Source organism: Eublepharis macularius, chromosome 8 (genome assembly GCF_028583425.1).
Source record: "Eublepharis macularius isolate TG4126 chromosome 8, MPM_Emac_v1.0, whole genome shotgun sequence".
NCBI lineage: Eukaryota > Metazoa > Chordata > Lepidosauria > Squamata > Eublepharidae > Eublepharis > Eublepharis macularius.
In genome coordinates, this window is record NC_072797.1 from 25,521,366 (window position 1) to 25,538,473 (window position 17,108).

At 44.4% G+C, this 17,108-nt stretch overlaps 1 protein-coding gene across 2 annotated transcripts in view; it reads right to left on the reverse strand.

Moving 5' to 3' along the window:
- Nucleotides 1–1,504: 1,504 nt before the first annotated feature.
- The window catches only part of LOC129334252 (complement component C6-like), a 38,655-nt gene continuing 23,051 nt past the window's right edge, over nucleotides 1,505–17,108 (reverse strand). For both annotated transcript variants that reach the window (XM_054986194.1, XM_054986193.1), the window contains exons 13-18: nucleotides 12,315–12,426; nucleotides 9,427–9,559; nucleotides 9,054–9,245; nucleotides 6,964–7,054; nucleotides 5,604–5,845; nucleotides 1,505–2,839 (exon numbers count right to left, since the gene is read on the reverse strand). In XM_054986194.1, the coding sequence (XP_054842169.1) occupies nucleotides 2,658–2,839; nucleotides 5,604–5,845; nucleotides 6,964–7,054; nucleotides 9,054–9,245; nucleotides 9,427–9,559; nucleotides 12,315–12,426 (952 nt within the window). In that variant the 3' untranslated portion in view covers nucleotides 1,505–2,657. The remainder of the gene's footprint in view (nucleotides 2,840–5,603; nucleotides 5,846–6,963; nucleotides 7,055–9,053; nucleotides 9,246–9,426; nucleotides 9,560–12,314; nucleotides 12,427–17,108) is intronic.

Below are 17,108 nucleotides of genomic sequence, written 5' to 3' on the forward strand. Positions count from 1 at the left end.
TTGGATAGTCCAGGCACAAGCCCAATCTTGTCAGATGTTGGAGGCCTTAGATAGCAATTCAATGGGAGACCTCTAAGGACGACCAAAATTGCAATGGTAACCCACCTCTGTTCATCTCTTGCCTTGAAAACCCCAGCAGGGATTGCCATAAGTCAGCTATAACTTTGATGGCACTTTCCACCACAAGAGAGAGGGTAACATGAGAACCAGCATGGTTTAGTAGTTAAGAGTGTCAGAGTAATTACAGGGAAAAGTTGGGTTCAAAGGAAGATTCAAATTCCTCCTTTGCCATCATCTCTCAGTGAGTATCTTTGGGCCAATCATCTCTCTCAGCCTATCATACACAGCAAAGTGGTTATATGATAGTGGTTTCACGCAATGATTCTAACATTTCTAATATTTCTGTCTGCTGGATTCCTCTCTAACTCTGGTAAAGCAAACAGTCACAAAGGGAAAATTGTACCTTGAGAGAAGTATCAGTAGGATTACTGAAGCATCAATGTACCTAACAATCAACATAGCCCCATCTGTGGATACTTAAATCTGTGGATTGGGGCCAAGTAGACACAACAAACTTTGGGGAACCCCCAGGTTTGCATACAAGTTTGAAATCTGTGTACAGGGTTAACCAAAAAATGCAACATTTCTCCTTTGGAGCCATTGCCTTGAAAATGAGGCATCAAGGCTACAGGTGAGTATGGGAAGGGGGCAGGCAGGCACAATGTGCGAGCAGACTGATAGAAGAGCGAAATGGCAGGGAGTGAGGTGGGAGGTGGGACAGAAAAAGACGGGAAGAGGAGATGGCAATGGAAAGGGTAAAGAAAAAAGGCTGGGGTCTTTGTCAGAGGTTAGAGGACGATCTGGAAATTTCTCCTTGAGTTTCTCATGGCTTCTTTCCTGTCACTGACTCAATACTTGATTTATTTACATTTGAAGTCAGGCCTGGGCTGTGACTCAGCCATATACTCTAAAGATGCCTGATCCTTTAACCCAGGGAAATCTGTCTTCAGGAAAATAAACTAAATCAAACCTTTATGCCAAGACTGTCGGTCCAACCAAACAAGATGCAAGTAGATCATTGATTGTGTATTCCCAGCATCTTATTTATTTATATATTTACTTCATTTGTACTTTCCTCTTTTCCTAATGGGGACCCAAAGCAGCTTGCATCATTCTCCTCTCCTCCACTTTTACCACTCAACAACCCCATGTTAGGCTGAAAGTGTGACTTTCCCAAGGTCACCCTGCAAGTTTCCATAGCCAAGTAGGTATCTGAACCCAGGTCTTCCAGATCATATTCTGACATTCTCACCACTATATCATATTGGCTCTTAAAGCTTAATTAGAACCCTATGGGCCCACTTCAAAATAGAAGGGAGGGAGCATGTATAAACCAGAAAAAATCCATTTAATATATTTTATTGGCCCAACCAAATTAGCAGAAAATTGTGCAAGCTTTTGAGCTCACCATAGCTCTTTGTCAGGCTTGATATTACAATATTTTAAAAGACAGGGTAACAGAATCCTCAGGCTATAATGCTAACATCTGATCTTACAGGCATCCTTTGTGAAATTTATTTATTTATTTCATTTATACCATGCCTTTCTCCCTAACGGGGACCCAACTCAGCTAATGTGGCCCAAGGTCACCCAGTGAACTTCCATTGCAGAGCAGGGTTCAGTTCAACACTCTAACCATTACACCACACTGATAGACAATTAGCTTCTTTACTTTGTTGCTAAAATATAGATTTATAGCAGGGTCTCTTGGAGGCTGCATTAATTATAAACACAAAGTCCATCCAGAAATCATCTCAGTTGCCAATCGAGATCACAGTTCCCTTGTAGGCTGAGAGCCATAGGAAGTACTTATAGTCTCGATATTAACAAATGTTTAATTTAAGGTGCTGCACAAGGTAATATAGTCAATTAAAACCAATTTAGGTAGTATTATCTTGTTTTGAGTACACGTCTGCTTTTATTCCATTAACAATTCCCTCTCTTTATTTTGGCTGAACTTAGGTATCCTTGAAGTAGAAAAAGTTGTACAGCCATACTGGTCCACACAAAATCCAAAAACAAGAACAAAAAATGTGTAATACTTTTTGACCTCACCCCAGAACCACAATTTGGCAAAAAAAAAGAGAAACAAAATTTGGCAGTTGTCTTTCCCCCTTTTAAATAGCTAATAACACTGTGAAGTAACTTCTAATTAACAAAACTGAGGGAACCAAGGACTCTTCCAATATTTTATTATTATTTGATTTTGATCCTGCTTCTCCTCCAAGGAAATTGTACAGGTTTCTGCCTTCCCCTTCTTATCCTCACAAGGTTAGGAAGATTCAGAGAGAGAGAGAGAGAGAGAGAGAGAGAGAGAGAGAGAGAGAGAGAGAGAGAGAGAGAGAGAGAGAGAGAGATGAGCCCAAGGTTGCCCAGATCAAATGCCCCAAGTTTCCCTGGGTCCTAATCTCACATGCTAACCACTACACCACAGTGATTCAGTGCCATTGGAGCATAAAAAAGAATATATATCTTTCAATAAGTGTGATAAATACATAACCAAGTGTTAACATTCACTGACATTTATTCTAGAGAGAATGTTACTGAAATACATTTGTTTGTTTCCTTCTGTAAGAGTGAAGGCATTCAGTTCCATTTTAAGGCAAACACTTCCCAGGATACAACACTTCTGTCCTCATCTTGGCACATTTCATCGCCCCCAAGGTACAGAGGGTGGAGGTCCTCTTTCGACGCCCAGAGCCAATCTGGATACAGTAGAACTGGCCCTGATCCTTTGGGCACTGGTTTGGAAGTAAGCAGATACACTCCAATCGGTGTTCTGTGAATAGAGCAATTTTAGGGTCAGCTGTGAATTATTTGGCTTGTTTTCCAAGGTCAGTATTATAATACGAGCCTATGATCCTATTAATAAAACAGCTATTAGGCTACCTCCCCAGCCCCAGTCTTTTTGATACTTCTGATTGAATTGCAATCAGCAGCAGATGCTATCCAGCCCTTTTTCAGGTTGCCCACTGGCCTGAGGATAAAAGAGTGAAAATGGGCAGGTGCAGCTTTTCATGGGATGAAGGTAAATAACATTCCATTAGGCTTTTTGTTAAAGGAACAGGACAGGATTCTCCAGGCCAGCTGGCAACTCTAGGCCTTCTATCTATGGCTGCCTCATCTTGAAGCCGTCGCTTCTGCCAGTGGCTTTCACATGGTATACAATTTTCTTCTCTTTAGTCCCAACCTATCAATCATTTTTTGAAAATCAACTCCAGTCCAGAATGAATGGTGTTTATGTGGGTGTACTTGTTGCATGGGTGAGACGGAGAGATACAGAGAGATAGAATTTTTGCTTCAGGTGTGAAAATGTCCTCTTCTTAAGGCTAAAACAGGGATGGTCACATCAGGAATAAAGGAGAGGAAAAATTAAACCAGACAGGCCATCTCTTTCCTGGCAGAAACTTATCCGTGTGTTTTCAGCCAAGGCAATTTATGAGAAAACCCACAATTGTTATCACCCCAGTTGTACAGTAAAACAACAACTTGCATAACAGACACCGACATGGAGTTTCACTTTCTCGGAAACTGAACACTTAACAGCATGTCTCTTACTCTCTCCTTCACTGAAGCCGTAAATCAATATGGATGTCATGCACAGACTTTTCGTTTTGCACGTTTCACCCTTTCAAGCCAAATACACCAGTCCAATTCATCTCAACTCAAACATTAATCTTTGTTTTTCAATGGGACTTCTTCTCGAGAAGTACAGGGTGGCAACCCAAAAAACTTTTTACAAAGGATATTTCATAGAGTTGTGGTTTCATCATTCTTGAACAAAAAAGCAAACCAAAAAAAAAAGTTGTTAGCTTTAGTACCAAACCTGATGCTGCAGAGGCAGAGCTACAGAAGCCGGGGGGGAGGGGGGGGTGAAGGTTCTGATTTGAACCACCAAGTATGTACAGGTGAGACATGAAGAATTCCACTCCCGCTGAAAGCGTTCTTCCCTGCAGCCCTGTGCCATAAACACCCTGTCTTCATTCACTTCTAGAAGATGAGACTAGTTGAGCAAGGAGATAGGCTGCAGGGAGTGGGAAGCATGAGGGTAAAGCGCTCTTTGATCACACACCACCTTTCGCTTCTAAAATCCACACAGAGACTGGTTTTGTTGTGATTGCTGTAGATCCAAGTTTAACACACAAATCCCAATGGAAAGGTCAAAGCAAAGCCCCTGCCCGCATGGTTGCAGCACGATGGGATGAATCAACAGCTTCCCAGAAACTAATGAAGGGATGTGAAAAAAACAACAGATCTCTCAGCCTTCTTCTGAACTGATATTATGGGATGGACACAATAAACCCAAACCCAGAAGTGAACTGGTTTGGAAACAACAGGTCCTAAGAACATGGCTTTTACTATGGAAATTAGACTTGCTGATTCAATATATCCAGTCATTACAATCTGATATATTAGGCCTCCACCGAGGTATTTCTTTGTGCTATCCATAGCCAAACAGGAGTTAATTTTCTGGTACACAAAGAGAATACCAAAAGCCAACAAAAATACTGTTTGTTCGCTTTCAGATAAATTGAGTAGGGGAAAGAAGCAGAAATAGAAACAGCATCAGTACCCTCTAAAGTCAATATGCCCTTGCAGGTCCCCAGGGCTACTTCTTGCCAGCTACCTCCAGATTCTTTTTCTCCAGACAAATTCAAAACTGCCAGCTTTTAAAGCAGAGACACACAACACAAATTCTATCATATTGGAAAACCCATCGACCATCAAAGGCCTTGAATCAGAACTAGATTGGGGCACGAACTGGGAAAATGCTGAACTGTGAGGTTCATGGTTCGTTGTGTTTCACGAACCACAAACTTTCATGAACATGCCCCAGTTCGCGAACTGGTTGGTTTGGTTCGTGAAGATGTCACTTCCAAGGCAGCAGAAGGTCTGAAGAAAGCCCATCCTGCCCCCCCCCATTGCCTAGGAAACAGATTGATCGGTGCCAGGCTGTCTGCAGTGATGAACTGAAAAATGAACCAAATGAACCGGCCTAAAGTTTGTGGCGGTTCATCAGAAATGGGTTCTGACAAACCACCAGTTTGCAAACAACAAACCAGCCCAGTTCATGACGAACTTTGGTTTGTATTTTGGTTTATGCCCATCTCTAATCAGAACCTTATTCACCATTATCAAGTGCCAAGCTAAAAAAAAATGTTATTAGGCAGAGGGGCATTTTGCAAACACAAAGATCATACTTACATATGTGTGTGTGTCTCTGTGTATGATCTGTTATGAAAATGGCCCCTGAATTAGTTGAATCATGTCATCAGTTCATGCGGGTACTTAACACTGCTTAATCTGTTGGTGTACAGGGCTGCCTTTGGTGTGCTCTGTGGAAGTGACACAAGGCCTGTAGTTTTAATGGTTGGGTTCCCTTAAGGAATGTATCCTCCAGTACATTAGACCTCAAGTTTAGACCACAATGAGATATGAATGAGATGTGTCATCATTTGGAAAATTTACCACTCAAGAAGACCCAAGTGTCTGTTCATGAATCTCTGGAAACAGGAATCAGTCCACCTTTTTGTTTTGCCTACCTGAACATGTTTCCCATTCATAACACTCATCATAACCACAGGGCTCCTTCCTCGTGCTGTTTGCTGAAAGACTCGCCCTCGCAATGGCCCAGTTCAAATCGGCGTTGTCATTGCAAGGGCCAAGATGGAGGAAATGGAGCCGATCCTCTCCCCTGCACTTCTCTGCCAGATACTGACAGCCAGGTTTTGTAAAGGCTTGATCCGATGTGACATTCAGTACACAGATGTTTTCTGAGCTGAGACTGTCAAAAGGGAAAGGTTAGCAGGCAATGGGATTCTGTTACATGGTCTTCCTGCCCAGGTGACCACCTGATTCCTCCCATGCTGCACTACTGCGAATTCCAGTAATCAATAAATGTTCTGCGCTTCATGTGTAATGATGGCTTCAAAAAACACTGACCCTTTGTGTTAATGTTATCTTCCGCTCTGCATTGGGTCTCTTCTTGCTGCTCTGAATGCAAAGGCATTCACAGCAGCAATATAGCACCCACAGGGCTACAGTGATATGATAATTCCTGATTAGGGGCTACACTAATTAAGGGCTTCAGATTAAGGGCAACATCCACAGGGCTACAGGGATATGTCAATTACTGATTAAGAACCTCCCCCCTGCCCCAGCCCTTCACCAGAATGGTGGGGATGGCAGCCACAGGCGGCTGGGATAGGGGAAATGGAATTGACATGGGTAGGACTGGGAAAGATCAGCACTTTTGCTTCTCCATGGCAACCACCCTGTTTTGACTGTGATCTTTCCAAAAACGTCATAGGAAAATAGGTTTAGGACAGATCACAGCAAAGCCAAGGAAAAGCTGCAAAATCATGAATGCAGCACAATGCCATGTGGAAGTTTTTTTAAAAAGCTTGCTGCATATTACGTCTCAAACTAGACCAAAACATCAAGATGGAAGAGAATGAGAGCCAGAGGTATGTCCCAAATGTTTAGTCTCCAGACAGATGTTCAGGTGACATGAAGGATGGAGAAGAGACAAGGGCCGATTCCGCACAGCTTACCTGAAGCTGGAACGTTGCGGAACATGCCAGGAAAAACGTGGAAGATCACGTTTTCTCGCGCGACATCGCACAAAACTCACGCAAGAAAACGTGATCTTCTGCGTTTTTCCCGGCATGTTCCACAACATTCTGGCTTCAGGTAAGCCGTGCGGAATCGGCCCAGGTATCATTACAACTCCATCTTATACAGCCTGGCAAAACTTGTGACCTGCCCCAGACAACCCACCCACCATGGAGGGCTTGATATCCCTTCTCTTTGTTGCCTGCCTGTATTTGCAAAAAAAAAGAAGGCTACCCCATTGCTGACAGGTTAGAGGCAGGCAATATCTGGCTCATCCTTCCTACTTACTCACAGTCCTCCTCGGGAGACATGCACACACATTGGGACTCCACCTCTTTCTGTCCAAGCCTGCAGTTACCTCTGGAACTGATTTGCTCACCTGAAAGAGAATTTGGCAATCGTCACACTGTGACGGCTTGGCATGAGCTGAACCATATATCGCTGGCATCACTGCCTTGTCTGCAGGCAACGAAAAGGCCCCTTGCTTTCAGCAAATTCAAGAGGTTGCAAAGGGAAGCAAAGGGTGGCCTCCGCCCATCTTAAGAGGTGGCGGCCCCTGCTGGAAAATCAGCTGCGCTTCCCTTTGACTTGGTGACCGGCAACATGTAAATATGTAAAATTTCATCTTCCCAGCTTGCCAGGAAGATGAGTAGACTGTAGGATCATAGATAAGAAAAAAAAATGGATGAATGAGGTTTAGAACAGACCTGCTTAATCTGTGATCTACCGAGTTTTATATGTCACCAATCATGTGTTTGTGGCCTGCCAGGGAACTGGCAAACCTTTTGTTTTTACAGTCCCATGAAGGGGAGGTCAGGAGGTTTATTGGAGAATCATAAATTCTGCAAGTTTGATTTATAAAGTGATACCTGTTCAGCCTTATATGGAGTATGAAGCAACCAAATAGCAAACCCTTCCCTGGTTGTTGTGGGTTTTCCGGGCTGTATTGCCGTGGTCTTGGCATTGTAGTTCCAGGAACTACAATGCCAAGACCACGGCAATACAGCCCGGAAAACCCACAACAACCATCGTTCTCCGGCCGTGAAAGCCTTCGACAAAACCCTTCCCTGTTCCTTCTGGTGGCCATGGGAGGTCAGAAAAACTCCATGGCTGTTCCAAATCTCCACCTGGTGCCGCCACTTCTTCCCCTCACTCTCCAGCAGTGCCAAAACAAATCTGCTGCCACCAATGACTCGATGAAGCCACATCTCTAGCACTCTGTGTCTGCACTGGCATGTACAGGTTCCGCCTAATTGCCACTCCTCCCACTACACTCCTACGAGCATGTGCAAGAGAGGTCTATCACAACTTTGTAATTTAGAGCTAACATGCTCCAGAGAGGGTGAGCTTTTCTGCTCCCCTTTGCCATTACCGCACTTCAGATAGCAAGATGGAATAGATGCGGTGTTTTTCCAGAAATCAGACCTGGAACATTTAAAACATAAGGAAGTTGAATAAATGAACAAAAAGATTGCACATGCCCTGTTCAAGCATTTTAGGTTGAGCAAGGGAACAGAGAAAAGGTGAAAACACATAGCCCTCTTTCCATACACTGTATTTCCTAAATGATGTTTATATAAGACAGGTTAGCTTTACCTGAAGTAGCAGTATTTTAAAGTTCTTCATTACTTTGAGCCCTGACCTGGATAGCCCAGGTGAGCTTGATTTTGTCAGATCTCAGAAGCTAAGCAGGGTCAGCATTGGTTAGTACTTGGATGGGAGACCTCCAATCAAGACCAGGGTTGCAGAGCCAGGCAATGGCAAACCCCTTCTGATAGACTCTGATAGACCCTCCGCCAAGGGTTGCCATAAATCAGCTATCATTTGAGGGCACCACACAAACACATTATCTTAGACCTCCTGGTTGGGACTTTTCTCCATTGTCCTTCACTGCATGAAAGACTGAGTCCCTAGAGTCCCTAGATATAAGCTTAATCTATCATGGCTTGTGCTCCCAAGTGAAGAGCATGTTGCAAGAGAACTTCTCCTTTGTCTGCTGAGTTTCAGTAACCTGTCTCTCCCCCCCTCTGCCCCTTGGGATGACCTTCTTGTCCCTCCCTGTCTCAAAGAAAGAGTTTTCCTTCTATCACTTCCGATTTCAAACATTATGGTGTGAGGTCAAAAGCTATTGTCATGCTACAGCTAGTTCCATTGGTGCAACTGTTTGAGTGCTCTGTATTGAGAGCTTGATGGCTCCTTTCTTCAGTTCCTTTCCCTCCAGTACCTAGTAGTCAACTCCTGTACATGGACATGGAGCAGTCACAATGGTTGAAATATTGGGGAGAATTCTTGGATGGATGACATTTCTCCACACCAAGTACAAACCAAATGAACTATCACAGATGGAAAATACATGACAAGCCATATCAGGTACGTACGTTTCTTGCAAGACAGTGATTCCAGAACAGGAGGGTTCCAGGAAAGGTCATCCCCACAGGTGTATTTCTTTGGTCCAGTAAGAATGAAACCATCTGGGCAGCTCACCTGGATGGTTTCCCCAATCTGGTATTGAAATTTAAATGGGGAAATTGAGATGGCATCAGAAAACAACGGCCTGGAGCAAGCTGACGCTGGAAGTAAAGAAAGATCAAGTTAAACTATTCAAGTTAAATAAGTCATGCTTCATCTTACCAACGGCTTGCATGACAAGAAATAATGTAGGGAAGCACTGTATCTTGAACAAGGTAGGAAGGAACTGTGAGACAGATTATATTTAAAGGACTTTATTAAAGCCATTGTTCTGCTTCTTACGTTGGCATTCGACACCATGCTGATTCCATGTTTTGTCTGGAAGGCACCTAAGGAACTGGTACCCTACGAGGTCATGTCCATTCAGGCAGATGACTTCGGCCTCTTCTCCAACTGAGTAGTAAGTTTTCTCATTCTGAAATTGAAGCAAATAATGCATTAAATGGAATATTCCATGATATGAGCTGAGTTAAAAAAAACCTAAACTTCTTTTACTTGCTGAAAATATCTACACTTACATGTCCATTTACATCTGCACCACCAGAATAGTTGTAAAGCGGCAACTGGGTTTGGCTTAAAGAAGAATGATCTGGGATCATCCCTTACTATACCTTTCCTTAACATAGTGGATATCAAGGTGTTGCAGACTTTAAGGTTAACTGGATATGCTATTTAAAATGCTTAGCATAAGCTGTCTGAGAAACTTTAAAAATGCAAGCATGCATTTTTCCTCACTGCTCCAGAGATTCAGAGTTTTGGCCAGGGAGAGAGAACTCACATACAGGCAAGAACCAGATCTGCTGAAAACTATTATTACATTGAATTACGAATAAATTGATTCAATGCCCAGAACAATCCTAGAAAGGACTATACAAGGTTTGCTGCAAATATTCAGCTGAGGTATGCTCCGAGGAACCTCACACCTTTAGAAGGTAGGGATCAGAAAGCTGAATAAAGTCAAACATTGGCTCATGTAATTGTATTTATATGAGCTAGCAACACCCTTTTAGCACTCGAATATCTCAGATTTAGAATTCAGTGAGACTATCTTATCTTTTCTGCAAAGGCTCTGGAAAGAATCTTAAGAAGTTGCCATTTTAAATTCAAGTTTAGAATAAGAAATGACATGTATGCCTGTTTACTTTGACTTATGCTAGTGTTACCTCTACATTCGTGGTGTCTGAAGAAGGCAGCTTTGGCTCTCGAAAGCTTACACCCTGAAAATCTTATTGGTGTCTAAGGTGCCACTGGACTCAAATCACTGTAATAGCTTGAGGGTTTAAGGCTGGGGGATGGAGTGGAGATCCCTGAGGTAAATTTCTTTAAGGCTCAGGGATTTCCACTCCTTGTGGAGATAAATTTACTGAGGTAAATTTTCTTAGGGCTGAGGGTTCTCCTCTCCTCCTTGTATCTGACTCTCAAGCTTACACTCTGAAAACTTTGTTGGTCTCTAAGGTGCCACTGGACTCAAATCTTGCTGTTCTACTACAGACCAATATAGCTACCCATCTAAAACTATTTGTGATTCTTGTTCACTTAATCAAGAATAATTAGATTAATTTTAAGTAAATGTTTTAAATACAACACAAACTGATCTTTGGCTGGGATATAAGGGTTTCACCCAGTACCTAGAATAAATAAATAAATTTCTGATCTGCTTGGTCTGGAGACTGGGACCAGTTAAAGAATGATCATTAGCAGGAATGGTCATTCTCACATAGCACTGTGGATGAGTGGTTAGTGCATTGCCTCAAGACAGCCAAAGAGACTTTGTTTACATGTGGCTGGCTTGAAATAATGGCTCCTCACAAGAGGGTTTCTTAACTGTCACAAATGTTGAACTTGGACCTTTCAGTTTTATTCTTTAGAGGCATAGGAGACCTCCCCCCAAAGAATTAAGCCATCAAATATGGCTTAATCTTTTCCAGAACCATATATTCCTGTGCAAAGTTTTCCCAGCCTATTTGAAATGTAGTTTATTTTTAGCTTTAGTAACACTGCTGGCGCCTCCTTTGAGGCAACCCCAGCAATCGCCTCCAGTGCTGAGGCGCCGGAGGGGGCGCCAGGGGTGGGGGCATGTGCTGTGGAGCTGGCGGCAGCAGCGTGTGGGCAGCTGACCGGGAGGGATGGAAAGATGCCCGCGCGCTGCCCAGGATGCCTGCCATGCTTGGCCCAGCTCTCTCGTGCTGCTGCCGCCGCCAACATGTTACCCCAGCCAGGAGCAGCAGCCACGGGCCAGGCATGGCAGGCATCCAGGGTGGCACGTGGAGCAACGGAGCTGGAGGGCTGAGAGGATGCACACACACCTCCCCAGCCACCTGCCATGCCTGGCTGGGCCAGCAGCCTCTCAGCCCAGCTGTCCACAACCCCGCAGTCTGGGTGTGCATGTGCATGCGCACGCGCACGCGCATGCACAAGGGGGCAGGAGCAGTCCTGAAGCTGCCCTCCCCAGCCTTAGGTGCCAGAAACTCTGGTGCCAGCCCTGTTTAGTATTATGCAGTCCTACATTCATACATTTCAGTCATAGCTGTGCTGCATCATGGATTCTGTAGTCAATGTAACTAAGAAACCCACAGAGCAGCACAACTGTGAGTCTCTCTACACAAGACATCTTACACAGGGATGCTCAGGTGAAAGATCTTACACTTCTTTTCCCATTGCGGACACAATGCACTGCTAGGGAGACAGAGTACACTTGAATATAAGACCACACAGAAAGTAAGTCACTTGATTGTCCCTGAGTAAGATGTCTTGTGTAGAGAGACTCTGTGAGAGAAGTGTACATGTGCAGTCAAGTTCTGAAGTGGTGGAATCAGTTCAGATATTTAATCCTGCTCCCTGCCCACATTGGCACATAATTGTTAATTCCTGAAGCCAATTGCAATTTGTCCCAATTTTATGAGAGCCTTTTTAAAGTAATCATCTTGTAAGTGCATGTATGGGGAAACATAATCAAAGTGATTACCTGTTTCCCTGGAACAGAGCTGTGAGTGAGTCTCAGGAACAGGTGTGCAGCGTGGCTAACCGGCACAATATTTGTTTGTACATTCTCACAAGAATATTTATAAAAGCGATCCTAAGATTGCAAAACAGCTCTTAAAGATTGGTGTTAGGGGCTGGACACACTAGGCCTGTCTCAAACCCTTCTGTAGCTGGCAAGTGCTCCTCACCCGGATAAATCCATTTTCTGGTGGTATTGGCGTCAGACATCCAGATTCAGATTCAGGCTCGTACATTTCTATCTCTCTTCGGCCTTCATCGTCATTTACACACGGAGCCCCCCTGAAATGGTTGATCTTCCAGTCAGGAACATGGTAAAAAGACTCTCAAACAAGAGTCACAACAAGCCTGAAATTTGGAACATCTCAAAACCTTTCAGAATGCAGAGGGTGGGGAGGTCAGCAGCTGCTGGGACCCTGTGACCAGCCAACCACCTCGCAACCCAATAGCACAGCCATCCTCACAATTCTTAAGCACCTAGAAAGGTAAGAGGCAGCAGTGCAGAAGTTCTTAGCTTGTACACCCCATCTCTTCTAAGTTAAGAAGCTCACTAAGGGACTCCAAAGTCACAGAGCCAGTACAATTCGAGCTGCTTCCACATGGCAAGGCTTCTGTGTTGCTTCATCACCACTGTGAATGGAGAGGAATGCATGTTTGCAACAGAGAGTTTTTGATATACTTTCGCCAACTTTTTTTCTAACTTCTCCCTTCTACACATACTCCACAGTGATTCTGCATTACCTCTAGGGACCTAATTGATGAGCCATTCCCCTTTTTGATTTGTTTTTTTACACATGTGCTATAATGCTATAATACCTCTATTAACATTTGAAATAGATGGGGAAATGGATTGTCATAGAACTATAGCAATTAATGATTTTTAAAGACTCAGAAGGAAAAAATGCTTGGAAAATGGTGACTGCAAGAGGGTAATGGTAGGGAAATGGTGTTGATGTGGACGGGATCCTCACAGGGCAGAAAAATGCACACCACTCCTTTCAGACAGCATGCTAATACAAGCTAATGCACTTGGACTGTGTTCCTTTCAAAAAGGACAGCGTAAAGCAGGTTAGGGAAAGAGCATTGTGAGGATGGGGAAAACTTCTAAACAGCAAGATGATTATTGAATGACATCATACAGAAATGCAAAAAAAAAATGTGGCCCAGTTTGGAAGTCAAGGTGGGAGAAAATGTCTTTGTGAAAGTAGTCTTAGAGCGGAACCACAAGTGACAAAAGGCACAGGTTGGACACTTGTCAGCTTCCCTCAAGTTTTGATGGGAGATGTAGGCAGCTTGGCGGAATGTTGGACAAGTGACAGTTGAAAAGTCCATTGGACAGCAGACAGAGACCCAAGCTGCAAGACTAGGATGCCTACATTTTCCATCAAAACTTGAGGGAAGCTGACAAGTGTCCAATCTGTGCCTTTTGTCACTTGTAGTTCCGCTCTTAGAATGCTTCAGTTAGGTTAGCTTTTTAAAAGGCTGTAACAGTACAAGGATGTCAGTTTTGATCTGCAAAACCCTGCGGAGAGTAAACCCGGAGATGAATGATTAAACAGCATAGTATCCAACAACATGTGGATCTGGTCCTAGACTCATCCAATCCCTGCCTGAACCACACATGCACAATCACATTCAAGACCCGAGGCAGTAAACACAATGTAGCTATTGCAGCCCCCACTCCCAACTTTTTAAAGTGATCTTAAGAACACATGATTTGTGACATTCATACATATGGAGAAAAACCACGTCATGTGTAGTGACAATGCATGCAAGACCAAGGGGGAATGTGCAGTCTGTGAAAGAGTCTAGCAAAGCAGGAGGGAACGCTAAAGCCTTGAATTTATTTTTAGTTACAAATCATTGAGTAGTAATGGAGGGTCCCATTGAACCCAAAGGAGCTGAGTTCCATGTTTGAATGAATGTCAATGTCAGATTTTAAGAGAAAAGAGAAATAGAGCACTTGGGGTGGTACTGTGGCTCAATGGTACAGCATCTGCTTTGCTATCAAAAGGTCTCAGGTCCAATCCCTGGGACTAAGCTACAAGTGACGCCAGACATGTCAGGGATGCAATTTTACCTGGGAACTGTAGTTGAAAACAGCATTATGTCCCTAGCGTGGGGAGGCAGGGGAGGGGAAGAGCTTTTCAAAGACAGCTGCGTGGGATCACTGGGAGAGAGCAACTTTGCAATCTCGATGGAAAGATGAACTACCAGCTCTTCCACTCCCCTGTCTCTGCACTAGGGACAGGGTCCTGTATTCCTCTCTCCATTGAGATTGCAAGAAAATAATTTTTAAGTTCGTCTCCCCCTGCAATCCTGCACAGCTGTCTTTGAAAAGCTCTTCCTCTCTCCTGCCTTGCTGTACTAACACTGTTTTTAACTACAGTTCCCAGGTAAAATTGCATCCCCAACACATTAAAAAAATGTGTCTATGCTAAAAAATACCTAGCTTAGCTCCCAGCATCTCCACTTAAATGGACCAGGTAGTAGATGATGTCAAAGGCCTCTACCTGAAACCCTGAAGAGCTGCTGCCAGTCAGAGTAGACAATGCCACTGGCTCTGAAAGATCTTGAATGATCTGACTTTAGGATTGCTAGCCCCTCCCCCATCTTTAAAGCAGGGGTCAAGAGGGCTCTCTAGGAAGACACATGCGCCCCAATCCATATGACTCGTGTGCATGTTCTAGAGACCCTGATGACATAGTTCTGGTTGAAAACCAGAAGCTATGGGGTTTCAGCAGGGCCAAAAGTGGCCCTAAACTAGGGATGCCATTCCCCCACTGGGGACGGGGGACCCCCCTCTCCCATCCTCTTCCCCCTCCACCTCTACTTGTCTGGCAGGGAAGGAAAGGTGGAGGAATGCCGCCCCAGGCGCGCTCTCAGGAGCAGTGCAATAACATCCCTCCCAGTGGTGATGTTATCATGCCACCTGCACTTCTCAGCAGTCCAATATTGGTTCTAAACAGGCCAAATTGGGCCCATTAGGGCCCAAATCAGCCCACTGTGAAGTGCATATGTACTCCCATGCCTGCGTAATGACATCGCATAGGTGGCAGAGAACACACGCTTTGCATGCATGAGAGGAGCATCCGGGGATGCCAAAAAGGTAAGTGCCAGGTCCCTTGCCCTCCTACCGGGAGGTTAGGGAGAGTTGGCAACCCTACCCTAAACAAAGCATTGTCAATATGTTTGGGGACAACTTGGTGCTCCTGAGGACCCATAGCTTCTGGTTTTCAACCAGAAGTACATAATGAGGGCTTTTGGAATGTGCATGCACCATTTTGCGGCATGCTCCAATGGCTCCAACTTGCCTTCCCTACACATTTCCCACTCACCAGCCAGGAAAATGGGGGAGAGGGGTGAAAGGTGGGGGTTGGGGATGCCCTGCTCCCAGCAGGGGGCAGGCAACCCTATCTGATTTAGCTTACTGTGTTCACATGAGAAGGATATTTTTAGAAAGGATATCTTTCTAAGTGACGGAAAGAGACAATTGCTGAAATGGATGCAAAGACTGGCTATTTAGCCGACTAGAGTGAAGGTCATTATACTCATTGCAGGGGTTTCAGAAACAGAAAGGCAGCCTGTTAACATAGTATGATCAGATAAGTTATAAGCCAGTTTTATTCCAGCTCATAGAGAATGAGAAGATATATAGTGCTGATAGCAGTAATATTCTAAGGTTGTATGAGTGGCATCAGACATATTTCCTGCACAATACTCAGTTTTGATTGTTGGAACACACAAGTAAATAAGGCTGCCTTTACAGCTGCCTCCCCCCTCTCAGCCCCTGCACCAAGCTGAGAGTTTCAGGTGCCAAAACGAGATTGACCTATCTCGATGCAGCATCTGTTTTGTCAGACTGCCCATTCCTCCACACTGCCATTTATGCCTTTTCCCCAGTATATGTATGTGATTCAACCCCTCCTCAGAATGCATCTTTGGCCTGAGCCTATAGTTCTCATTCCAAACCAAAACAAACCCTTAAATACAAAAATCCAGGCAATCATTTGCCACTAGAGCCTGTACTGGTAGTTTGATCAAGGAACTGAAACGGGCCATAGGCAGGTTTCTTTCTCTACTGCCCTGTGTGTCTAGAACCAAACAACCTCCTCTGGCTTCTTTAGGCTGTAAGCTGTTTACAGGACTAAGGACTTCTCAGTCAGAAACTTGAAGGACTGTCTCCTTCCATATGTTCCTGTGCACCAAATACGGTCTTCAGGAAACCATCTGTTTGTGATCCCACCTCTTAAGATGGGCCCTAGAGTTCTCTGGGGATTACAATTGATCCCCAAACTATGGAGATCAGTTCCCCTAGAGAAAATGGCAACTTTGGGTGGCAAACTCTATGATATCATATCACCGCTGAGTTCCCTCCCCTTCCTATACTCATCCCTCCCCAGGCACCACCCACATACATCCAGGAATTTCCTAAAACAAAGGTGGCAACCCCATAAGGTGGCCTGTCGGTTGTCATCCAGAGCCTGAGCCTTTTCCATTGCAGCCCTGCTCCATGAAATGGCGTCCCTGAAAAAAGTGAGGGAAGCTCCCACCTTGGAGCTCCAATGATTGCATGTTTGCTAGGGCTTTTGAGGGAGTTTGAATGGCATACATCTTTTAAAGCGGCGGGAGAGATTTGGGAGTTGCTATTTTATTTTAGATTCAACTGTAAATGTTTTTAATCTGCTATTGTAAGACACCTTGAACTTCAAGGAAAGGTGGAGTAAAAATAGGGGTGCCATTCTCCCGCCCAGGGCAAGTGATCCTCTGCTTCCACTCACTTGGCTGGAAGGGGCATGCTTCCTGGGGCATGCTCAGGTGGTGTGTCGCACCCACAGCAGCCCAATTCTCCCCAAATTGCACCCCACAGTGGGCCCGATTCAGGCCAAATCACGGTCCTTCCCATCTCAGAAACTCCAGAACATTACATGTAGCCCACAGCGGGCTAATTCGTCCCCCTGGTA